Source organism: Equus przewalskii, chromosome 3 (assembly GCF_037783145.1).
Source record: "Equus przewalskii isolate Varuska chromosome 3, EquPr2, whole genome shotgun sequence".
Classification (NCBI taxonomy): Eukaryota; Metazoa; Chordata; class Mammalia; order Perissodactyla; family Equidae; genus Equus; species Equus przewalskii.
In genome coordinates, this window is record NC_091833.1 from 20,911,344 (window position 1) to 20,936,990 (window position 25,647).

The window sequence follows — 25,647 nt, forward strand, 5'->3', positions numbered from 1 at the left end:
AAATAAAAAACTCTCTACTGTGTTTTTCAGATCATTGAACCTAAGTGAGGTTATTTTTCCGTTTATTTTATGTGAATTTTCTTACTGGATTTACAGCTAATTGCTAATTCATCTGGACCACTTTTTTTCTTTTTTCCTAGATGCTATTCAGCAACTGTTGAATCTGTTCTAAAAGTATGAGGAAACTGCTCTCTCTCTCTCTCTATATATAAAATCTACAACATATCCTTTTAAACTTAATATCATTCCTTTATCCAAAACAATGTACATACACATCACTCTTTCCCCTTCTCTTGCTTTATATTATTTCTGACTGCTTTTCACCACTTAGCGTTACATTTGTTTTCAGTCTCTTCCCCAACAAGAATGTAAGCTAAGCCCTGTTTATTATTGATTCCCTGGCATCTGACACATAGTAGGGGCGCAGTAAATACTGAATGAATGAGTGAATGAATGAATACATTTCTTGATCTATAGTTTCTGGAGTCTACCTTTTTTCTTTAAAAAAAGTTCAAGTTAATGGGCCTGCCACACTGTTCTTTGCAACAGCTTCCCCCACTCCCTTTATCCTCTCTCTTCTGTGTGAAGACTTTAAACCATTTTGATCTCTCCTCCCCCCACCACTCCCAAGCCAAAAAGTGCGTGTGTGTGAATTGGCGATGTTCTTTAACATAGCCGTCCTGGTATCCCATGATCTTAGGACAGTCCCCAGGTACATAAAGATTGAATGTGAATGTAGGCGTGGATGTAGGGACGTTCTGGAGTTCTCTTTGAGAAATCGACACTAAAGAAAAATGTAGGAGAGTGGTGAAGAGCACAGACTCCACAGCCAGACTATGGTTTTGTCTCTAGGCTGCACAACCTTGGGCAACCTCAGTTTTCCCATCTTTAAAGTGGGGATGAAAACAGCATCCATCTCATAGAGTGGTTATGAGCGGACCGAGATGGTGCTCTACCCACAGGCCTTGACATGATGTCTAACTCGAGAAGGAATGGCTTCCCTTATGATGGTTTTAATTTTAAAAAGCTTTGGGAAATACATGTACAAAGGAGGCAATGGAGTTACCCATAACCTCGTCCCCTAGCAGTTATCACTGTACAGAGTTTGATACGAATCTCCTGTATGTCCATACACAGACCTTCCCTTGCCATCCTGTGTGATCATTTTCCCACCCCTGTAAATAGTTTCTTTAAAAAAATGATAGTTTATAACATCCTATGGAACTCTATGTACTGTAATTTAGAGAGTCCTTTGTTTTGCCAGATTATTTCCTTTGTTTTTTTTTTCTGTTGAAAATGTTGTGATGAATAATCTTCTATCGCTATGCATATCTTGAGTTATTTCCTAGAATGGGAGAATTGCTGATTCAAAGGGCTTGTGCATTTTTGAGGCTTTTGAGCCTTCCTGCCAAATTGCCTTCAGGAAGATGGTGCCATTGCATCGCCTCCAGCAGAGCAGGGAGCTCCTGGAAACCGCGTTGCTTGCCTGCCGCGTGCTTCTCTCTGGTGATGCGCGTGGGTTATTCACGGAGGCAACAGTTCCTCGCTGTCTCGATTCTCTCTTTGTTTTTCTTTTCTTCCTCTTTGTTTCCTTTCTTGGTTTTCTGCCAAACAGCCTCTTGTGAAAGGACCGCCTAATTAACCCTGTGCTAATTAACAATTTAAAATTACACAGTGCGACTGTTCATGTTTAATTCTCCGGGAGCTGGAGCAACAGAGGGAGCCCCCTCCTCTTTGTAATAACTCCCTCCCCTCTCTCCCAGATTCCATGTAACTGTTGCATCGAACCCAGTCTTGTCTCCTTCAAGGAATGTGATAAAACTGTCACATCGCATCTTCTCAGTTGAAAGAGGGAAATGGACGACTTTGTTAAAGGGGGGCCCCAGGGTAACATCGCGCAGTTTTATTATTTTAAACAATCTTTGAAAAATAAAAACTGCTATTTGCAAAGATGCAGGGTCCTTTACAGGTGGGTTCCAAGGAAACTAAACTTGTGAGAGGAGCGAGAGTAGGGGCTCTTGATGAAGATGTTGGAACTTTTCTATACAAGATTATGCATCAAATGGCAGATTTAAGCACTAAGGAGAGTGTGCACAAAGTCACTCCTGTATCTTCTCTTTAACTCTCTTAGTGTAGAGATTTGCTCTATTGATATCTAACTGAATTCTTAAAACCACATAAAAACCCATGTTGAGTACAATATTGGGTGGTCATGAATGCATCTGTGTTTAACGGGAATTTTGGGGTGTAAACGGCTAAGGGAGGCAGGCTGCAGAGACAATTGAGGGTTGTGATGTGCGAGCTGGCCCTGGTGTGAGTGAAGGGTGAGGAAGGGGCGCCTTCCTTCAGAGCCAGGGTTGGGGTTTCTGAACAGGGCTGCTGGCGGGGCTGGCTGTGAGAGCGTGGGACCCGCTGGGTTCCCAGGCTGTCCTCTGTAACTGAAGATCATTGATTTTACGGGAAACCGTGTTTACAGACAGAGTGCTGATCGACCTGCCGAGTTGACTTCTGCTTCCTTAAGTAAGAACTACCTTTTTCTTATTGACTGGCTGATAAACAGCGCGAGAGGGATGGCCTGCCTGGTAGGAGGGTGGTGGACGGCCCGAGGACCTTAAACTGAAGGATTGGGTGGTTTAAGAGATTTCTTCAACTCTGTGCTGCCATCTCCTCTTGTCTATCCCTGTGGCTCCCAGGGCCCAGTCGGGGAGCCCAGGACTGACCCTGCCTGGTTACCTAGCAATAGAGACACCAAGCATGGATGAGTTGGCAATCTGGTGAAGATGTCATGAAGCAGAGTGTGTCGCGTGCTTTAATTGTGTACGTCCCCTGGGGATCAGGTTAAAATGCAGATTCTGATTTGGGGTCAGACTGAGAGCCTGCATTTCTCATAGGCTCCACTTGTCCATGAACCACACTTAGCAAGGTTGTAAACAGTCTTGCTTGTCATGGCCAGCGCGCATGGAAAAGAAGCCCAGAGCAGACACCTTAGATCCTGAAGTAGGATCCTTCTTTGCCATGGGTGTCTTAACAGGCAGTCATTCCCTACGAATGAGTGGTCTCCCACTTGTCCCCTCTTGTGAGGCTGGCATCACCACTATGAGGTCGTCTGACTTTTGGAGGTGGCCACAGTGTCATCTTTTCTTGACACCTTTTGCCTGGGAGTAGAAAACAAAGTTAGGTGAGTTTTTAAAAGTCCCAGCCCCTTGGCTGGATGATTTGTAGAGGAAGAGGAGGAAGAAGAGAGCAGAGCAAGAAAAGCCCACCAATTAATTGGTAAACGCTTGCAGGTTTCTCTTGCCCAGCCCAGGCTGGAGAGGAGATTGGCTTTGCTGTCGATACACAAGTCCCTGGTGAAGCATCAAAGCTGTTCTCCTTTATCAATCGTGGCCTCCCCTTCCCGCATGTTCCTGTAACTTACCAAGCATTTATGACATTGATTTTACAATCGGGCTGTTAACCCTCCCGCCCCTTCAGGCCTGCCAACCTTTTTGGCCCCAGCTGTCAATCAGATGCCGTCCAGCCAATCAGGCGTGTCCTTAAGAAGAGCCACCCTGGATTCTCACCTGTATCCTAGCTAAGCCTTTCGAGGAAGCCCGATCGCATCTGCTGTTTGGTTTAGTGTAGTCGTCTTTGTTTAAAATCAATATGTCTTTTCTAAGGCACACGGAACCTTGTTGTAATGGAGTTTGAAGTTATAAACAGAGAGTTGGGGTGTGTGTGTTTTAAACAAAACATGACACATTCTTCCAAAAAGTTATTTCTCCTGAGACTTCTGGTAAACCTGCCTTCCCTGTCTTTTCCCGAGGGGGAGCTGTTGGCTCACTGTGCAGTCAAGCATCAAGAAATGAAAAAAGAATGGGAAGATGGGGCTTGGGAGGGGAGGAGGGTGGGCAAAACCCGCCAAAACCTTCCTCCGCTGTGTATGAATGAGGTGGTGGGTGGAGAAGCAGCCAAATGTTCTCTAGGAAGGAGGCCCGGGAGTTGCAGGCGACTGATCAGGGCTGGGGGAGGTGCTGAGTTGCCTGTAGGAGCAGTGCTGGGACGGAAGAAGTGCCCCTGTGATGTTGTTGCCCCAGGAGCAGAGTGGCAGCCAGTGATCTGATGTCCCCCTCCCCAGGAGACGAAGTCTCAGAGGGCAAATTCAGCTCAGTGGTACTTTAGAGTCGGAAACGGAAAAGCCCTAGGGCTGAAGGACAGCTGCTTGGGTAACAACTAATAACTAATAATAACTAAGAGGCAGGTATGGAATCAGGGCTGGCCAAGCCCAGCTGCTGTCTCGACTTGCTGCTCAGATCCTTGACAGCAAAAACTACCCAGTCCCAGTGGTGACGGGGCTTCGTCCAGACAGGGCTCCATCCACGCTGCTGGAGGGGGAGTCAGCTGATTGGGAGTCTGGGTGGTTCTTCCTAGAAACATCGAACTCATGTTTTGCACCTACATTATTTTAGTCTGAAGCCAGCTGAGCCACAAACAAGGGTGTTCTACCGGTTGAGGGGAGGAGATGGGAATTCGGAGATCTGTCTTCTCTGTTTCACAGTGTCGGGGTGGCAGGGGGCTCGTTTTTAGATTTAGCCCTTCAGTTTTACTGTTTGTAAAATGGGACGATGCTTCCCAGATCCGAGAGGATGAATTCAGCCATCGGCCCTGATGGGGCTTTGCAGAGTGTGTCTAGGCCTGCACATGTGTCCTCTGAGCTATGCAGCCCTCAAACTCTTCTTTGAACTTCTCAAACTAGAAACGTGGTCGGTAAAAGCAACAGCAGCAACTTTGCCTTTAAATCAATCAGTGTGACCCCACTCAGGTTTGCCATCCTTTTTCTCGGGGCGCAAAAATCTTCTTCCTCTCGTTCGGCCCTGCCCGTTGACCCCCTGGCCCACACTCAGCGTGGGCAGCGGGGGGAGACTTTTCCTTGGCCGTCTGTATGTGGGGGGGCTGCCATTCTGCAACCTCGGCGGGCCGGCGAGACAACACGGTTCTCCTCCGCTGTGGCTCGGCGCCCGCGCCTGACTCTAACGCTGTGCTTGCAAAGAACGGAAATTGGAACTGGCCTCCAGGGGTGGAGCGGCCGACAATCTGAAGACAAAGAGGGATGCGCCTGATGCCCCCTTCCCCGCGCCCCCTGCTCGAGCCACGGACCTCGGCCGTGACCCCCAGGGGTGCCGCCCGCCCTCTGCGAGTTGGACGGCGTGGGGCGATCGCTGGGGTGCCTGCTGCCCCTCTGGTCTCTGTTGTGGGTGTGGACAGAAGCCTGTTAGAGTGCTCCGTGCGGGACCTTAGCCTCGGCCCTCCTAACCTCTTTCCTTTCTCTCTCTCTTCCCCCTCTCTCCCTCCTCTCCCCCTTGCCTCCGCTCTTCAGGTCCGATCCGTACTGGGTGCAATGAAAGCTCCACGCAGGCCTTACCATGGAAGGCTGTGACTCGCCCGTCGTCTCGGGGAAGGACAATGGGTGCGGTATCCCTCAGCACCAGCAATGGACTGAACTCAACAGCACCCACCTCCCCGACAAACCCAGTAGCATGGAGCAGTCCACAAGTGAGACCCACGGGCCCCTGGACAGCCTGAGGGCCCCCTTCAATGAGCGCCTGGCGGAGAGCAGCGCCTCGGCCGGCCCGCCCGCCGCCGAGCCGGCCGGCAAGGAGGTCAGCTGCAACGAGTGCTCGGCCTCCTTCGCCAGCCTGCAGACCTACATGGAGCACCACTGCCCCAGCGCACGCCCCCCGCGGCCCCTGCGCGAGGAGAGCGCGAGCGACACCAGTGAGGAGGGGGACGAGGAGAGTGACGTGGAGAACCTGGCTGGGGAGATAGTCTACCAGCCGGACGGCTCGGCGTACATTGTCGAGAGCCTGAGCCAGCTGACCCAGGGCGGGGGCGTCTGTGGCGGTGGCAGCGGGCCTCTCCCTTCGCTCTTCCTGAACTCTCTCCCCGGGGCGGGGGGCAAACAAGGGGACCCTTCTTGTGCTGCACCAGTCTACCCACAGATCATCAACACTTTCCACATAGCCTCATCCTTCGGGAAATGGTTTGAGGGCCCAGACCAGGCTTTCCCGAATACCTCAGCCCTGACGGGGCTCAGCCCCGTCCTGCACAGCTTCCGCGTTTTTGACGTGCGACACAAAAGCAACAAGGATTACCTGAACAGCGACGGCTCTGCCAAAAGCTCCTGCGTATCCAAAGATGTTCCCAACAATGTGGACCTGTCCAAATTCGATGGCTTTGTGCTCTACGGCAAGAGGAAGCCCATCCTGATGTGTTTCTTGTGCAAGCTCTCCTTCGGGTACGTCCGTTCGTTTGTGACCCACGCGGTGCACGACCATCGAATGACCCTGAGTGAAGACGAGCGGAAAATTCTTAGCAATAAGAACATCTCCGCTATCATCCAAGGGATTGGCAAAGACAAGGAACCCCTTGTAAGTTTTCTGGAACCAAAAAACAAAAACTTTCAACACCCTTTAGTTTCCACAGCTAACCTCATAGGCCCCGGACACAGTTTTTATGGTAAATTTAGTGGCATTCGAATGGAAGGGGAGGAGGCTCTCCCAGCCGGCTCTGCCGCCGGCCCCGAGCAGCCCCAGGCTGGTATCTTGACTCCCAGCACCCTCTTGAACCTTGGCGGGCTCACCAGCTCGGTCCTGAAGACCCCCATTACCTCAGTCCCCTTGGGGCCTCTGGCCTCTAGTCCTACCAAATCCTCAGAGGGCAAGGACTCTGGGGCAGCAGAAGGAGAGAAGCAAGAAGTGGGTGATCCGGATTGCTTCTCCGAGAAAGCAGAGCCAGCCGAGGAGGAGGCGGAGGAGGAAGAGGAGGAAGAAGAGGCAGAGGAGGAAGAGGAAGAGGAAGAAGAGGAAGAAGAGGAGGAGGAAGACGAGGGTTGCAAAGGACTCTTTCCAAGCGAGTTGGACGACGAACTGGAGGACAGGCCCCACGAGGAGTCTGGGGCCGCAGCAGGTAGCAGCAGCAAAAAGGACCTTGCTCTCTCAAACCAAAGCATTTCTAACTCCCCCTTAATGCCTAATGTGCTCCAGACCCTGTCGAGGGGCGCAGCTTCTACTAGTTCTAATTCCGCTTCTTCCTTTGTTGTCTTTGATGGTGCGAACAGGAGGAATCGTTTAAGCTTTAACAGTGAGGGCGTCAGGGCCAATGTGGCAGAGGGCGGCAGGAGGCTGGACTTTGCTGACGAAAGTGCCAATAAAGACAATGCCACAGCACCAGAACCAAATGAAAGCACAGAGGGCGACGATGGGGGCTTCGTTCCCCATCACCAGCACGCTGGCTCCCTCTGCGAGCTTGGGGTTGGGGAGTGCCCCTCGGGGAGTGGTGTGGAGTGCCCCAAATGCGACACGGTCCTGGGCTCCTCCCGCTCGCTGGGTGGCCACATGACCATGATGCATTCTCGTAACTCGTGTAAGACACTCAAGTGCCCCAAGTGCAACTGGCACTATAAGTACCAGCAGACGCTGGAGGCACACATGAAGGAGAAGCACCCCGAGCCGGGGGGCTCCTGTGTCTACTGCAAAAGCGGGCAGCCCCACCCTCGGTTGGCACGAGGCGAGAGCTACACGTGTGGTTACAAGCCTTTCCGCTGTGAGGTGTGTAACTACTCCACAACTACCAAAGGCAATCTCAGTATTCATATGCAGTCCGACAAGCATCTCAACAACATGCAGAACCTGCAGAACGGAGGGGGCGAGCAGGTCTTCAGCCACACGGCTGGGGCGGCGGCTGCGGCAGCTGCAGCGGCGGCCGCGGCGGCCAATATCGGTAGCTCCTGTGGGGCCCCCTCGCCCACCAAACCAAAAACCAAACCCACCTGGCGGTGCGAGGTGTGCGATTACGAGACCAACGTGGCTAGGAACCTCCGCATCCACATGACCAGTGAGAAGCACATGCATAACATGATGTTGCTGCAGCAGAACATGACCCAGATCCAACACAACCGCCACCTGGGCCTTGGCAGCCTGCCCTCACCCGCCGAGGCCGAGCTTTACCAATACTACCTGGCCCAGAACATGAACCTGCCCAATCTGAAGATGGACAACGCTGCCTCAGACGCCCAGTTCATGATGAGTGGATTCCAGCTGGATCCCGCCGGGCCCATGGCCGCCATGACGCCTGCTCTAGGTGAGGCTGACTCCGTGTTTGTTTGTTCTCATGGTAGGAGTTTAACTGGGGAAAACTGAAGCTAGACTGAGGTCCTGTTAATTTGGTTGATTCTGTCGAGTCCTGTGGATTCGGTTGATTTTTCTTTCTTTTACTTGAGTGTCTAACAATCAAATATTTTTCTCAAGAATCCATTGAACTCTGTATGTGTGTGTGGGAAGATTGTATGCATTCAGCACACACGTGATTACGCTCCGCCTCCACTGGCTGGGATTAAAATTTAGTGTTTCCTTTAGTTTTTGGCTTCTGGTCAACTTTCTTTTCTGTTCCCGTTCTCTCTTTCTCTGCCCCTTTCTCAGTTTGAAAAATCGCCACAATTATCTGAAACTTTTGGATTCCATTAAATATTTATTGAAACTTACAGGAAACTGTAGCCAGAGCTTTAAATCATCTCCATAAGAGGAACTTGTACCCATAGTGTACCTTATTCAAATAACCCAAGGCTGGTTCTGTGCTCAGTGGGGAGCCACCCAGATACGTTTCTCAAAGTTCTCCAGTGTGTTCAGGAGGATCTTGATGAAAGAGATGTGTTCTTTTTTCTTATTTTGCATGAGTTGTCACTGATTAGTATAGCTGGGAATTAAATTCCCTACTGGGGCACACACAGTGGTGTGACAGGAGAAAAATGAATAAATTCTAAAATTGTACATCAAAGAAAGCTAAGTTCTAATATCAGCTAGATCCTCGTTAATGGAGCCTTTGTTGCCATGAGAAGGGACCCCTGTTAGAGAAGGTGAGTTGGCTATGTCCAGACACAGAGTCTTACCAATTGGCTTAATATGTCTAGAATGGGACCAAGAAGAATAGGATTTAGATGCCGAAAAGCACAAGTAAAGTGTAAAGAGAATCGTGACCACTCTTGGGGGAGAGCTTCTATGGGAAGAAAATCTGCAAATCAGTTTCCTAATGACCAGTGTGATGGTTGGGCCACAACTGTCCCCACCACCTGTGCAGGCACTGCCTGGTCTCCATTCCCTGACCCTGCTAACGTCTTGGGACCAGCAGTGATGGCCCAAATTAAGCAGCATCCCCTTACTGACGTGGGAATAAGTTGTTCTCACCAACAAAGTGTGAGTAGTGCCTTTATTCTGGGATGGTTTAGGTTAATGCCACGGGGCCAAACCTTACCAGTTGTCACATCTTTATTTATGTGGTGTTTCATTGCTAATTGTTGCTGATAAGTCATATTTCATAGCATCTAATTTGTTTTTCCTTCTGTGCATTTAAATTTGAATCCCGTTGCTTTAATCTTGTTTTCTATTTTGGAACATTGACCCGTTGATCCTTTATTACCAAACGGTTTGAAGATGTTTTACAGACTGGTTAATCATGGATGCGTAGGGATTAGTCATCTTATTTGTCCCCAGAGTGAACCATAGGGATGCACACCAGGGATGGCATCAGTACTCTAAGACTTTCTTTTTCTCTTTTTTAAAGCCTAGGGGAATTGGGGTTTTCATGTCTGGAGATTTAAAATCTTGGGGAGGCAGATCTTGGAGTAAATCAAATATAATGTAGGTGGAATGAAGACACAGAAAATGGATGGGTTCATACTGGATCAAAGTGAGATCTTTTTAATTACCTTGAAAACCAGTAATTCTGGCTAAGGCTTGAATTGAGAGGTAGAGGAATATTTTGATTTTACACTAAGTGTCTGTGAGTCTGCGGGGCATCATGCATTATTGGCTTATGGCAGATGCAGAAGAAATAGAAGAATGAATCCCTGTGTTCTGGACACACCTAGAAGATCCGTACTTTATTTCTTAAAGAGAATAGCGCTCCTCCATCTAAGGACCTTATCCAGGTCAGCCAGGAAGGGCCTTTGAATTTCCAGTGTCACCGTTGTCAGCTGAGGTGAGTCTCTGGAAACCTCCTGGGCCTGCCTTGGGCCACAAGAATTTGAGATGGAGCAAGAGCCACAAATACTTCATGCTGGAAGCCTGAGTGGGTGTGGGTTCCATAGGACGTGTCCAAAGGACTTGGAATGTAAGTCGTACGACCTCAGTAAAAGCCAGTGTATGCAAACGAGAAGAGCCGTAACTTTCAGTTTTGTCTGCAACTCTACTGGATTTTCTTTCGACAATTTATGAGAAGCCCGTAGGTGGTATTAGATATTACTGGGCTCTGCAGGGGGAATAAAGTTTTTGTGAAATAAACTCTTGCTTACAAAGTTACTCTTCTTACTTCCCTCGTTGGAACCTTCTCTTCAGTGATATCACACAGATGCTGATTCTGGCAGTGCTTTCTTTCTGATGGCCTCTTTCTTTCTGTCTGCACCCTTGGTCTGGTCTGGTTGGATGTGCTGCCATTTGTAGACTGGATATTAGACTTGAGGCCACCTAACTATCCTTCCAAACATCCCTTCAGACTCTAAAAGTTCAGCACAGCACTGAGAAATGGGTAGCTTGTGGGGACATCTGCATGTTTCCCAAGTAGCCAGCCAGCCACAGGACACTTGCATGAGATTTAAATAGCTCCTTTGATTCTGCTTCTGATTCTAGAAAGTGTCTTTTAATCTATGTGCCTCTGGGATGATGTGTGGGCTCGTGTGCCAGGCTGTAAATTTCCAGGGTGAAAGTTAGGTGCGTGTAGGGAGATGTGGGCCAATCCTTTCCGTGACCATCTGTCCAGTGTGACTGAAGAGTAAACACCTGCGAAGTTCTCACTTAGGGAGGCTCTCCTCCACTTCTTGGGGGCTGAGTTGGTTCCTTCTAGCTCCACGGATCTGTAGGATTCTAAGCCCTGGGTTTGTTCCTCCGGGGTCTGGTTCTCGGAAGGAGTTTCGGCTTGCCTGTTGCCCTCATTTCACCGCTTCTCTGCTTCTCTCTTTGATTTGCATTTCATTTTAAGAGCTCGGAATGGGAATAGGAACTTATTTGCTCTGCGTGTTCTGAAGACTTCTTTTCACTCAGGCATCCAGCAAGTGACAGCTGAATTTCTCTTTAGAGTGATATTGATGTGCTGAGGTTAAATTTAAAAAGTGGTGAAGATTTGATGCTTCAGGTGGTCGGCATCAGAAACAAATATATGTTTGCTCCTGTCTTACCCTCTGGGAAGTTTCTGCTTTTCCTGAACGCTGTGTATGTTGCAGGATGCTGCCTGGCCTTCATCCCTATTAAAGGATGGAGCTTTCAGATGTTTTTTTTTCCCCCTCTTTTTCTCTCTTGTCCTAGAAAGGATGTCTTAGCTATGGCTCCTCTCACCAGGGGAGATGGCAAGAGAGAAGACAAGCAGCAGGCTTCCCAAGGCTTCTGGAATGCACGTGCCAAAGATTTCTGTGGCTTGCTAGACTGCCCACAGGCTTCAAACGCAGCCGGTCGGCTCAGTAGAGCCTGTACTGATCTTCTCACTTGAGGTCTTGTGTAGCGTAAATAAGAAAACCATTTTTTTTTTTTAAATAACATCTTTTCTTTGATTAGCCACTAACTTGGATTCTAATCAGTCATTTAAAAAAAATAACCTCAACCCAACCACACGTAAAAGGTCAAATTTAAATATCAGTTGGGACGGGGCAGGGGCAGACATAATAGCTCAAGTGTACCTGTATTTAGGGGAGAGGCAAAAATAGAAGCCGGTGCTCAGCGTTCTGCTTGACTGTGCGCTCTAGGTAATGGAGGGAAGGCAGCTCTTTCCGAGCCTTTCTCGTGATATAAATAAGAGCTCGCGGTATTAATTTACCGCTGGTGAGTGAGAGCCCGTCCCTGGTTTATGCAGGGCAGTGATGGACTGACAAAGGACAGGGGTAGAGAGGGAGGAGCAGAGCTCTCTCGGACCCTTTTCCTTGGGACCATGAGCTGATCTTTGCGTTTCACTGCCCATCTTGATCCTTCCTGAACTGTAACGTTTCGGCTCCTTTACACCCTTGTCTGGCACGGCAGACAGTAGGGCATCTGTGCAGGGGGTTTTGTCCTCTCTAGCCTCTCAGCGAGGATAAGACTGGACCCCTGTCCTAATGAGGCTGCACTCTGATGGGGACACTGGCCAGCACGTGGCTCTGTGTGCAGCTGAGTTATGACAAAGGAGAAAGTGACGTGTTCTTTGGGAGACCTACATTTCAAAGTGTGGAGACTCAGAAAAGGGAAAAGATTGTACTCTTGGGGAGATGTGGGAGGGACTGGCGCCTTTGATGTGTAGGTAGGACATTGGCCAGTGGAGTGTGATGAGGAATAGAAAGGTCATTCCCGAAATCTCTGATTTAGAGCTGCGCTGTCCAGTACAGTAGCCACTAGCCACATGTGGCTATCTAAAGTTAAATGAATTAAAATTAAATAAAAGTTCAGTTCCTCATTGTACCTTAGCTATATTTCAAGTGCTCAATAGCCACATGTGTCTAGTGACTACCACATCTGACAGTGCAGATATAGAACGTTTCCATTGCCACCGAAAGTTCTGTTGGGCAGTGCAGCTTTAGATAAATTCTGGACCCAATTCTGATTTGCCGTAAAGCCCTGATATCTTAGGTTGCACTTTAACTCATTTCCAACTTTTGGGGTCTGGAGTTTCAGATTCTATTATGTCCAGCGAATGATGCTTATTTATATCTTTTCTTGGCTCTGAGCAAGGGGTTGAATTGAAATATTCAAGAGATTATGGTTCCTGCCTTTTTCTAAGTGTTCTTTTCCAAAAGAAAACAAGCATGAAGCCTTCCACAAATTTCAGAATGTTTGTAGGAAAATGCGAACACATGAAGTTGATTATTTTTAAAGTTGTTTTTACAGGTAGTAGCACCTTGCAACACTTGAATTGTGACCTTTTTCTCCTTGAACTTGGGTTGAGGGTGGGGCAGGGCTGGGTGGTGCCTCAGCTATGAGCCTGGCCTCTGATTCTCTTCCCCTGTCCTTCCCCACAGTGGGCGGTGAGATCCCTCTAGACATGCGGCTCGGGGGCGGACAGCTGGTGTCAGAGGAGCTGATGAACCTGGGTGAGAGCTTCATCCAGACCAACGACCCGTCACTGAAGCTCTTCCAGTGCGCCGTCTGCAACAAGTTCACCACGGACAACCTGGACATGCTGGGGCTGCACATGAACGTGGAGCGCAGCCTCCCGGAGGACGAGTGGAAGGCCGTGATGGGGGACTCGTACCAGTGCAAGCTCTGCCGCTACAACACCCAGCTCAAGGCCAACTTCCAGCTGCACTGCAAGACGGACAAGCACGTGCAGAAGTACCAGCTGGTGGCCCACATCAAGGAAGGCGGCAAAGCCAATGAGTGGCGGCTCAAGTGTGTGGCCATTGGCAACCCCGTCCACCTCAAGTGCAATGCCTGTGACTACTACACCAACAGCTTGGAGAAGCTGCGGCTGCACACGGCCAACTCCAGGCATGAGGCCAGCCTGAAGTTGTACAAGGTAAGACCCAGGCTGTCTCCGGAAGCAGGCATTGGATCACTGGGGGATGGGGAGGGCTAGGGGTGGATGGACCCTATTGTGGCTGGGTTGGTGGCTAGATGGTAAACCTGCTGTTGGAAGAGGAGTTGGTGTCCAATTCCTCCTGAAGCTGCATTGTGGTGGCAGGCTTGATCTGGTTCCTGAAGGTTCTCTTGGTGGGCGCCCCCTTTTGAGGGGCAGGTTTTGTTGAAAGCAGCCTGATGCTGTCCCATTGTACCCTCTCCCCCTTGACTCTCTTTACAGCTGACACTTTTCCTTGCTCACAGTTGCTGTTTCCCTAGTTCTCGCTTTTCTGTACCTTTCTGCTTCTGTGCCTCCCCTCTCTCCTGCATGCTTTCTGTTCTCCTTTCCCATCTCATTGTTCCCTTCTTTTTTTAATGTGTTCTCTCCTGGATGCCCATCGGGTGCTTCATTCATTTGTTCGTTGCATTGTTGATTCGTTCATTCCTTCTACAGATAGCCATTGAGCACCTGCCATATAGCAGGCACTGTTCCGCACACTACCTATATCCATGCACAGAATAGACAAAATCTCTGCCCTCGGAGAGCTTCCACTCTTCTGGGGACAGGTGGGTGATAAACACAATGAAGAAGTTATCTAGCAGGCTAGAAGGTGGTCAGTGCTGTGGGGAAAAATAAGGTCAGGTAAGGGAGCTCCTTGGTTCTCTGTCCCTTTGCTTCCCACATTCTATGACCCCTGTTTCCTCTTCCTCATTCTATTTTCCTTCCCTTTTCTTGGCTTCTCCCGTCCTCCTCCTCTTCCTCCGTCCTCCGGCCCCTCCCTCCTTTCTAACCCCCCTGCGGCCTTTCTCTCAGTCTGTGGATGGGAACGAGGAGGAGGTGCCCGGATACTGTAAATAGTCCTTTCACTTGCACGGCAGAATTGCTCCAGACGTTTCTATTGATTTTCACTGGACTTAAAGCCTCACCTTTTTCTCTAATCATCCCGTAATGGCTTTAGTATGAACAATCAGGTACAAATGGCCATAAATCTGCCCAACCTCCTTCCACACACCTTCCACGCCCTCTCACACTCTCTCTCCATTTTCCTCCCTTTTGTTATCAGTCTCTCTTCCTTCCTTTCATGCTGTCTCCCATGTCTTTGGGCCAGTGAGCGCCGAGTTTCTGCTGACCCTGAGCTCACTGAATCCCCTTTTCACTCATGGTGATTTTAAATGGAGATGCCACATAAGGGAGACTTCTGATCCTTTCCCCATATCGGTGTCTGCTGAGAATGATCACTGTCATTTGTTTTACAGTTGCTCATTCTCAGCATGGCGAGAGGCCTGTGTAACATGGATGAGAAACCATTTCAGGGAAAGGAGGAGAAAGCAGGCATGAGGTAGTGGGAATAGAATGTTCTGGAATTGACTGCTGACTCCAGCATGGATGGGCTGGAGTGATGCAGTGGGGAAGGTCTGGACCCCCCCGCCAACTCCCTTGTCATAAGAGAGCACAAACGTCACTGGATGGCTTAGTTTTGTGCCATCGTTGAAAGAAAAGGCTCCTTGCAGTCGGTTTAAATTGGAGGTCTTAACTGGCCACAGGGTGGTGCCGATGTGGTCAAGAAAACCTGATGGAAAAAAAACAGTGGAAAAAAGTTTCCAAAGGACCTGACTGAGCAAAATTAGTACAAAGGACTTGGTGTGGCCGTTGAAAATTGTATGCAACTTTGATGAAGGTCATTTAGAGGTGACATGAAGCTGGCCTCTTCCATCTGAGGGAAAAATTGCCCTTTAGAGTATAAAATGCCCACAGTGGTGATTAACTCTCCAAACTACGTCCTCCAATAAGAGTATACCAGGCCCTTGGCTTTGCTTCTGAAGGGCTGGGAACCTGGAGGATTCACTGAGAATCTCCCTTTTTGGGTCCCAAACCACGTCCACAGGTCACACCTGGAGAATCAGGTGGAGTGATGTCCAGGGGAGATGGAAGGGAAGCAATTTGTGTTTCCATTTGTATTTTGCTGAACTAGTTCAGGACATTCATCCTCTCTGGCCTACATTTTCTCATCTTTTTTTTTTTAAAAGATGGAAGAAACTCCTGCTCAAAAAAGGCGGTGTGGGTAGAAGGGCCTTGGGGATGCAGGGTAGGACATGGAGACCAGCGCCTGAAGCAGAGGTGCCCAAACAATGCGTTTGGCCGGCACATCCCTGGGGGGCGAGCAGCCCCCCACACAAAGGGCAGAATTCCCTGTGTCAGGAGCCGAAGGTCATTAGCCTGGTCTCATTAGTCCTTGGGTAATGAATGTCCCTTGGCTTGCTGTGGCTCTGCTGTGGGGGCGGGGAGCTCTCCCACCCATTCCTGGATGACACAGAGATGGGCTCATCATTCCGATGCTTGTCCTGCAGTGTGACTAAGACTTCTCTTGCCACTCAGTGGGCTCCATCTCACGGGGTTTCATGATTTGGGGTGGGGATTGGAGGTGGTTGGAGAGTCCGTTTTTCTCTAGGCCCTGGTGTGGCCTGTAGTAAATGGAGATTGATTGCATGTTATTTTTCCTCTTGCTAATGTAATCCATTAGCCCAGCACATGCATAATCAGTTTAGAGCGCAGTTAACTGGGTGTAATCGAGTTCTTTACTGTCTGCTAGAGAAACAGCTCCAGATGCTGCTGCCCCGGGGAGGGCACCGGGCTTCTCACACACAGCCCTCCTTACTCACCCCTTCCCCATGCCCCACCCTGACCCCACCCCAGCTCCCTGGCAAATGATTCATTATTGGTCAGGGAGACTCCCAAACTTGCTTTCTGCTGCACCCACTCAAGTGGCCGTGATGTATTTGACTTCCTGATGAGCCTCCCACCCTCCGTCTCCACCGTGGCTTTCCTTCCCTCCTGTTCCTTTTCCACGTTGGAGGAGACAGCAGCGGTCTCTGCAGATGCATGCAGAGGCGGAGCTTTCCGGTGTGTCATCTGCCCTCACACTGGTCCAGAGTCACTTCTTTTGGTGTCATAAATGCTGGGACACACGTTGCTGAATGAGGACTGAGCCATCTGAAAGCGGGACATAATTTCTAATCCGGACACAAAGAGGGTTTGGCTAATCTGCAAAAACAACCCCCAAAACCGAAAAAACGAAAAACCTGGTGATCTCCATTGCTTGGGAATGTCTAGTTTTGGTTATTGTGTGAGAGCGGTTTTTCAGTCGAGGTTACTGTTCAGTGAATTCTTCCTCCCTGCCTCCTGGAAGTGGATGGAGAGGGAGGCCGGAGAGCCTTGGGCATCAGGTGGAGGCTGTCTCCTTTCCCTGGACTCCCATGTTACTTTTGTGAAGCACCCATGGGTACATTCCTGGAGTGTTTTTTGGTCTTAAATCGTGGTAGGCTCTGGTCCAGGCCCTAGTGGTCACATGCCCGTATTCTGACACCTGCCATTATGGGGCACTGTGATTGATGGACACAGCCGGAAGGCCAGCGGCCCCAGGCAGCTTAGAGGCTGGCCTCGTGGTTTCTGTCCATAGTGACCACCTGAGCAAGGAGGGAAGTGTGTTGTGGAAGAGGTACTTGTCTCTCGTCAGGGCTTGAATTCTGTACCTTTCTGCTTTCTCGTGTAAATGAATCACTCCTCTCTTTGAGGACCTGCACACCCAGGTCCCACTCTCGCACTGTTTCCACCTGTGGAGAGGTGGGGTGCTCTTGCTTGTCTTAAAACAGAGGGCGGCAGGTACTGGCAGATGCCTGTCCCCTGCTCTCCTTCATGCCAGCGTAGATCCTGAGTCCGCAGGGTGTGGGCTCAGAGCTGGTGGGAGCTCTTCTGTGTTTATCTGGACTTCCTGCTATGTGGCGTCCCTGGTGAGCTCTCTGAATGTGTAGTGTTTTCTGCTTGGGGGAAGCGGGTGCGGAAAGGGCGGGTGGCGATCAGTGCACACCTGCCAACTATTAGGATCTCCTGTTCGCTTTGATGTTTTCCTTCACCTGAGAGTCATTGGAATGGAAATCCATCAACTTTAGCAGATAGATTAAGACCCCACCAGAATCTATTAGTCAAACGGTTCCCAGCTGAGGCTCCTTTGATTGGGCCAAGCGCAAAGGTTTCATATTAATCTTAAATTATACACAGAGAAGCTTGTCAGCCACGGAGTTGGGTCTGGGCCCCATGTGAGCTCTTTGGGCCAGCCAGGCAAACGGGGTGAGATGCCAACTCTGGTTGGCTTAAAGTAGGAGGAAGAGTCCAGCACCAGTTGGCTGAAAAACATACCTCCAAGTTCTCCACACAGTGGACTTCCACTCCTGCCATCCTGTTTGGATTATGCAGGGCGGAAGGATGTAAGAAAGCCATGAGACTCTGTGTTACTTTCAAATCCTTCTCAGTTCTTTCCCTGGTATGTAAGAAACTTGAGGCTCACTGTCCCAGCAGGGCCATAAATTCGTCATGGGGCGGTGGACAAATCAGAGGAGGTAGAACAAGTTGGACAGAGATGTGGTTTGCAATCTGCACTCTCCATGCTCCCTTCTGGGTGCAGTGAGGGGGTGGGAGTCTTTGGAAGACAGCTGCCCGCTTCATGCCCAGAAGTGGTCACTGGTGGCCTTTGTCTTCCTTGGAAAGCAAAAGGCGTAAATCCTCTGGTGAGCATCCCCTCCCTCCTCGTCCTCTCCACCCTGGGTTGGCTACGTGTTGGAAGCACTGGTGCAAGTGTCATCTGGTTTACATTGTCATTCTGGAACCAGTTTCCTCAAACCTTGTTTTCTCATCAGGTCGACTTTTTTTTTTTTTTTTAAGTGCATACATACTTCTGCCTTCGTCTCCCCATACCTTGGTGACTTCAACCAAAAATGGAAGGAGAGGAGTGTTTTCCTGTGGTTGATTTAGGTGTGAAAGACCAGATGTTTTGGTAAATTTTAGCACCTTTGGCTTTCATGCCCTCCGTCTCCTGGAGCAGCTGGGGGTCTGAGGGTCATTTCCCTCTCTTGATGGCTGGGTTCACGGCATGTGGAGCTTCTGGAACTCGGCTGGGAGACTGCACGTGGGCCCCAAGTCATCTGGAGAGCCCGAGTTGCTTCTGGCAGTCCTCCTGGCCGCCAGTTAAACTCAAGTGGACTCTAGGAAGATGGAAAGATCAAATTTTTTTTGGAGGGAGTGCTTGGGCAATGGCAAAGTTAATCTTTCACTGCTGTAGGAACTATGGCCAACGTATCGCCAATATGTGCAGTGTGAAAGGTTGGCACCTCACCGCGGAGGTTCCTTGTCCTTCCCTCCCTCCAGAACCATCCTATCCACCTTCGTCTGAATCCCCCCCGATGGGTATTATCTCAGTCAGCATGTTCATTCAGCTGATTGTCTTTAAGCACTAGCTTTGCTCGGGTCCCTTCGGTTATAGTGTTGTGCTCACCCTCATGTCAAGAAGGTGGAGTCAGCATTATCTTTTGGCTCCACATAATGGGGCTTAAGACACCACATAATGGAACTGAAATCTTACTTGATGTGCCTGTTTTTTAGAAGTCCAGTACTAAATATGCCACCTGTTGAAAAACCAGTTTTACAACTGTTAACCATAGCACTTTCCTTTTTTTCCAGATGCTTTCAGTGTTTTTGCTTTCTCTCTTTTTTTCTTTTTCCCTGAATCCTTTTTGTAGATAGTAAAGAACTGATCAGACCCTTTTAGAATGTGATTGTGTTCTTAATTATGTCTTACAATACTAACATTCCATGTTTACCTCAAGTGTAAGCTAATAATAAAGTGTGGATTCCTTATTTTTTATGCTAAAAATAATTAGTATGAGTAATGTATGATCACTGTGGAAAATTTGAAGCATTCAAGGAAGCCTAGGAGAAAATAAATAGCCTAATCTTACCATGTGAGAGCATATTTTTATTTCCTTTTCTTTGTGTAAAACATAGGCATTTTACAAAATTGGAATGATGTTGCATATATACAGTATTACGACTGAGTCCCTTCTCGTATCTTTAAGTATTTTCCAATAATTTTTTAAATGAAAGTCCTTTTTCTGCTCTGACTCAACTCTCCAGAAACAAAATGCTGTTATGTTTAGATTACATCTTTTTGGGCTTTTTTCTATGCTTATACAGATAGAAATGTCTGTGTGTGTATACATACATAGTGCTCACTTAAAAAATTTTTACAGATAGAAATGTCTGTGTGTGTATACATACATAGTGCTCACTTAAAAAATTTTTATAGGGGCCAGTCCCATGGCCGAGTGGTTAGTTCTCATGTTCCGCTTCAGCAGCCCAGGATTTTGCAGGTTTGGATCCTGGGTGCGGACCTGGCACCGCTCATCAAGCCATGCTGAGGCGGCGGCCCACATAGCAGAGCCAGAAGGACCTACAACTAGAATATATGACTATGTACTGGGGGACTTTGGGAGAAGAAGAAAAAAAAAAAAAGACTGGCAACAGATGTTAGCTCAGGACCAATCTTTTAAAAAAAAAATCTTTATAGACACATGCTATGCTTTTGGCTTGCTTGCATTTTTCGTATAACTTTTTATCATGAAAATCTTTTCAGGTCAGTAAAGAGAGATTTAGTTCACTCTTTTTTATGGCTATAAAGTGTTTCATTTATTAACCAGTTCCTTATTGATACACATTTAGATTATTTGCAGTGTTTTGATGTTACGTGAGATGGGCAACAGATGCCTACATATCTCTCCAGTTGTGCTGTTCCAAGAAGTGGGATTGCTGGGCTCCAGGGTATAATGTCAGTAGATCCAGTATTTTCTAATGACCCTTCAGAAAGAAGGTGACTGTTTAATCGATTATCCTCCCTATTAGGTGATGCTCAAAACCTCATGCAGTGACCAACACCATTGTTATCTTTCTGTTTTCATCAGATTGCCAAAATTGTTCTAATATGGGACTCGTTAATTATTAGAGTGAACATTTTTTCCTGTATTTATTGGCCAGTTGTATATCTTTATCTACTTTTCTGTTTATAGCCTTTGCCCTTTATTTATTTATTTATGGTTGGTTCCTTTTTCTGACTGATTTGCAAGAGCTCTTGGTTGTTTGGGGCCAGCAATCCTTCCTGGGCTCTGGATATTGGAAGAGTTTCTCCCAGTCTTTCATTTGTCTTTAACTTCGCTTATGCTGCATTTTAACATTCAGAACCTTTTCGTTTGTCTGATGTCCAGTCTGTACATCTTTTTTCTGTATGTTTCTAACTTTTCCCAGGGGTTTTCTCTTTGCAATATTATCAAATAATAAAAATAATAGCTAACACCTATACGGCACTTACTACAAGCCAAATACTGTTATCCTGGCTTTATGTACATTAACTGATTTAATCTTCCTGTTAATTTGCCTATTTTCAAATGGGGAAATCAAGCCATGGAGAGGTTGCAAGTCACAAGCCAGTGAGTGTTGTTGGAGTCAGTGTTCAAACCTGGCGGGTTGGTGTTACTTGATCGATATTTTCTCCGGTACGTTTTTCCCCTGTTGATATCTTTAATCCACAAGGAATCTGTATTGTCTACGGTGCTTTGTAAGACTCTGCTTTTGTGTGTCGTGTGATTTAGGTCTGTATTTTGTTTCAAATAGGCTGGCTGATTATCCCACAATTTCTTAGACAGCCATCTTTTCCTAGCTGATGTGAAAAGCCATGTTTACTGTCCCCGCTCCTCTAAATCTTACGCGGCATCTCCAGAGTACTCGCAGATTGAGATCAGTCTGAACATATTTACAGAGTTTGTTTGTAAAAGGCACTGAGAAGGAGGAAGAGGGAACAGAGAGAGAGTTCTCTTTTCAAGGTGGGTAAAGTCCTGTGGATGAAATTTCTTCCTCTCACCTTTTCCTGTTTCTCTCCAGCGAATACCCCCGGGTGAAATTCCTTGGATTAATTACCTTCGTGAAATTCACCGGGATGAGGGGATGTCCAGGAGGGACAGAGGCCTGGGAGAGAGGCTGAATTTCCTATTGTCCCTTAATGGAGACTGAGAGTCTCACCGTTTATCTTTGGGGGGGGGGGGGTAAAAAAAAAATAGAGAACGAATACCGAAAGTCCTGGAAGTTCCTTTTTCTGAAGTTCTTACTCAGGTAGCGTGGAGATAGCATTACCGAGTCTGCATATTTCCAGTATAAACTGTTTTCGGCTGCTAGTGACAAGTCTCCTTTTGAATTCCAAGGAAGGTGTGCCACGGCCCCTGACTCAGGCTGAGGAGCAAGGAGGTCTAACTCAGAAAATCAAGTAACTACCACTTTCTGAAAATACTTGAAAGCCTCCCTTCTCCCCTAAGGCCTCAAGCTAAACCCCTAGACTTACTTGTGAGAGTAAAGTCTCAAAGTATCTGTCCCCTCCACCACCCCCATGCCCCTCATGTAGAGGAGTAAGTCACACTTGTGGAATTCTTTGCACGAATGCCATCTGCCGTCTTAGGGGTGGTCTGTAACCCTTAGGACAGTTTTGCTGTGAATATTCCACTCCCTCCGCATTCCAGAACGACTCCGTGTGTTACAGTTGTTCTAGATGAACCCAGAGGGGCAGGGAAACGGTGCCATGTAGCAGGGCAGAGGTGTGAACCCCATTTCTAGTCCTTGCGACTTGCTGAGGACTTGGAGGAAAAGGGCAAATTTGAATATATTTCGTCCCAACAGGTGTTTCTGGTTTTTTGCTTTGAAAGGGAAATTGTAAGGGAACAATTAAGCATTGTCAGGAGAAGGCAAGAGTTTTTAAATAATTACATAATACACCCGAACCATAGTCTTTATTCTGTTTTCAACATAACTTGAAACTATAAATACTGTTTAAGTGTAAGGTGGGAAAGGCTGTTACTATGAAGACTATTTTGGTAGTACTGAGTCATTTTATACTTTAATAAAATCAGGCTTCCAGCACTTTTTTTTTTTTAAAGCAACCAGGATGTAGGGTGACAGTTAAAAATGTTTAAGGAAATCTGTTGCTCACAGAAGTGTTGGCAATTATTGAAACCAATGGCATTAGGTGGTGATCCTGGGGAGCGTTGAAAATACCACAGTCGGGGCTTGTGGGTAGAGTCGTCCAATTTGGCAAATAAAAATATGGAATACCCAGTTAAATGTAAATTTCAAACAACAAATAATTTTTTAGTAAGTGTGTCCCATAAAATATAATGGTATTTACTCATCTGAAATCCGCATTTAACTGGGCATCCTGAATTTTGTCTGGCACCGCTACCTTTGGATGGTGAAGAAGTTCTTTCACGGTGTCCTGCCAACCTGCTCGACACGAGCGTGAAGAGACATCAGTGGCTTCTTCATTGGTAAAACCTCTTTTTTTTTCAGTGTTTCCCAACAAAAGAGGAAAGTTACAAATGCATTTAATGATGATTTCCAATGTTTGTTATTTATAGAAAACTGTCGTATCAGATTTTCACATCTTCTACGTTAAATAAAGTGCTTTTCCTATAATGAAATCTGAAAATTTCTCCAGACTTCTTGGCGAAAATTTGCTTTTCAATAATTTTTTCATTATTTCCTTTGATTGAAGTGCTTTCGTGTCACACAGCAAGACGGATGTCCGCGTGCCCAGCCGAGTCCACCGCAGCTTTGCCAGATGCTTCCAGTGTCCTTGCTCGCACTTGGGCTCCTCGGCCTCCTCCTGCCGTCATTATTTATCTGTAGGTGATAGACGTTCACAGCACTGGTGCAGTGGCTGTTGTACATGGAAGGCCTCGAGTGCCGATCTTATATAGGATGCTAATAGGAAAAGCTGCAAGAAGGTTTGAACTGGGACTACTCATTAGGAATGATGAGGGAACTTTCTCTAGGGCCCACGTCCTCATCCTGTAAAAGGCAAACCAAGTAGAAGGTTAGAAATATTTATCTACTGATGGTGTTTGATTTGTAAGCTGTTAATTAGCGGGGCAGGTTCCCAGACCCCGGACTCGGGCCTCCAAAGCATATCTGGTCTCTTAGGTCAACAGTTTTACTGCTGTTTCGTTTGCCAGGATGGCCCGGGTGTGGGAATCGTGGGAGGCATTTCTCATCCACTTGCTCTTCCTGTTGAGTCTCTCTCTGCTGTGCCTGGGGATAAGCTCCTTCTTGAGGGTTGTCGGGCCTTTGTAGCCACTTCCGAGCTGACCTCTGCACTTCCTGCGGGGACTTGTCACACTAGGTAGTCCTTGTTTTCCTGTCCCTCAGAAGGAACAAGGAGACTGGGTACAGGGACCCCCAGTTCCATCATGGGGGCTGTCCCTGCACCTGTCCCCTTGATTTGCTCTCCTCCTCCAGGTTTGGACCCCAGCACTTGGGAGCCAGAGGGGCAGGGCCACGGGATTTCTGAGACCATTGTCCCCTGCGGTCTCTGGGACAGAAATAAGTGGGAAGGGAATTTCTCCCCCTGGAGAGAACATGTATCGAGTGCTGATTTTGTGCCTGAAGTAGGATTCTGTGTAGACTGGGGTTAACAAATCTAACATGTTGTTTAAAAACCCGGTTTGTGTAGGCGTCTCTTTCTGAGCAGCACCTGCTGGGAGTGCTTCACCTCCAGTGTCTGTCTCTGTGATGGGGAGCCCGGTCCCTGCACCTTGCTCTTTGTCTTCCTTGTTGCTCTTTCTTCAGAACTTCCATTCCATCTGAAGAGTGTCCTCTGGCCAGGCAGAGAGAGAGGAGCAGATTCCAGGTGTGGTTCCAAATTAGCAGGAGATTATTTTTTCCAAAAACTTGGGGCAAACGAGTCATACCTGTGTGTGGCTGGAACTCTTTTTCTGGTAGGCCTTTACTTTTATATCATCTTCCAGCCATTAAGCTGGAAAGATCACATAACCAACCACAGCCTGGTGGTACCTGTGCCCTTCTGACAACCAAGGACGACAGAATCCTGAATGACCTCAAGGCTTTTCAAACAGAATTCTACCACCTTAATTGTCAGAGGAGCACTGGTGTCACCAGGCTGTGGCTGGTTGCATGGTCTTGGGGCACATGTGTAGATTTTACTCGGTTCCCTTTGGCTTTTGTGTAGATGCATCTTATGGCCTTTGGGACAGTGGGATCAATAATGCTGGGGTTTGGTGTTGGCTCCCTGGTTCCCTTTTGCCCTTTGTAGGGCCTTGGAGAGAGCATGTGTCACCGCAAAGGGCCGGCAGATGAGACACCGGTGCTCCTGACCATCTAAGAAAGGTTGACTTTATTTACGGTAGAGAATGTCCCAGAGGAATGACCCATCTAGCTTTAGAATGTGTCCTGCTGATTTAAAATAGTGCTGGAGTTGAATGCTTCATGTTCCAGACTCTTTATGAACTATTGACTGTCATGCCCCCAGGAAGGTTCTCTGAGCAACGTTACATTTCTCCTCCATTCAGGTCCCTCTCTGTGCATCTGTATGGGAGATAAAGGGCCACCCCAAGGGCTCACCTCCAGCTTGGGAGTCCCTGTGCCATAGCGATTTTCAGGGTAATCTTCCCGCTTCTGCTGTGCCTTTGTGTTCCTGTGTTTCCCTTCTACCGCCATTTCTCTTGTTTTCGAAAATCATTAAAGATAGAAGGAGCTTGGGGAGCATTCCTAGGCTCTTCCAGTCAGCCAAGCCAAGTGGCGCGGGTCCCAGGACTGATTTCCTCAGTGTCCTAGACATTAGTCAGCGAGTGTGACTTTGCAGCCAGCTGTGGTTTGGGAAGCGCCGTGGGGACTGACTTGGCTGGAGGCATCTGCTTGTGTGTGTTTGTTCAACTTCTGCTTCTTGGATTAGGATCCAACCATTTTTATTGTTTTTTTGCCCAGACTGGGTTCCCATTAGTGATGGCCACAGCTGCCAGTGTAGGGAGACCAAACACTTCCTCCAGGGACAAGAGTTCTGTCCAGTCTCGTCATGTCCAGCGTTGAATCCGTACCCACTCTGTCCATCGCCATTATCTTGCTGGATGATTCACGTCTCTCAGCCTTTGTGCTTCGAGTTTATCCAGAGTTCAGGCTTGGGCATCTGCGAGTTTGCTCGGAGGCAGTGAGTTCTTGAGTCATTCTTCTGGGGATGACTTTTCGTCTCTGGTGTTCTAGCTCCCAGAGGACCCCAGAAGGGCCCCAGACACTCCTGCCTTCTCGTTGCCTCCCACAGACACCGTCCCCTGCTTTTCTTCTTTGCCTGGCCTGCTCTTGATTCCTCTTGGAGTGTGGCACTTGGAATGAAATCTCACCTGGGGAAAGCCTCAGACAGCAGCAACAAAGCCCAGCTCCACCAAG

General features: G+C 48.0%; 1 protein-coding gene across 4 annotated transcripts in view; it reads left to right on the forward strand.

Moving 5' to 3' along the window:
• The window catches only part of ZFHX3 (zinc finger homeobox 3), a 1,295,574-nt gene that overhangs the window by 1,131,788 nt on the left and 138,139 nt on the right, over positions 1 to 25,647 (forward strand). For 3 of the 4 annotated variants that reach the window (XM_070613798.1, XM_070613799.1, XM_070613800.1), the window contains 2 exons: positions 5,357 to 8,118; positions 13,007 to 13,503. In XM_070613798.1, the coding sequence (XP_070469899.1) occupies positions 5,403 to 8,118; positions 13,007 to 13,503 (3,213 nt within the window). In that variant the 5' untranslated portion in view covers positions 5,357 to 5,402. The remainder of the gene's footprint in view (positions 1 to 5,356; positions 8,119 to 13,006; positions 13,504 to 25,647) is intronic. The other variant, XM_070613801.1, reaches the window with a different exon arrangement.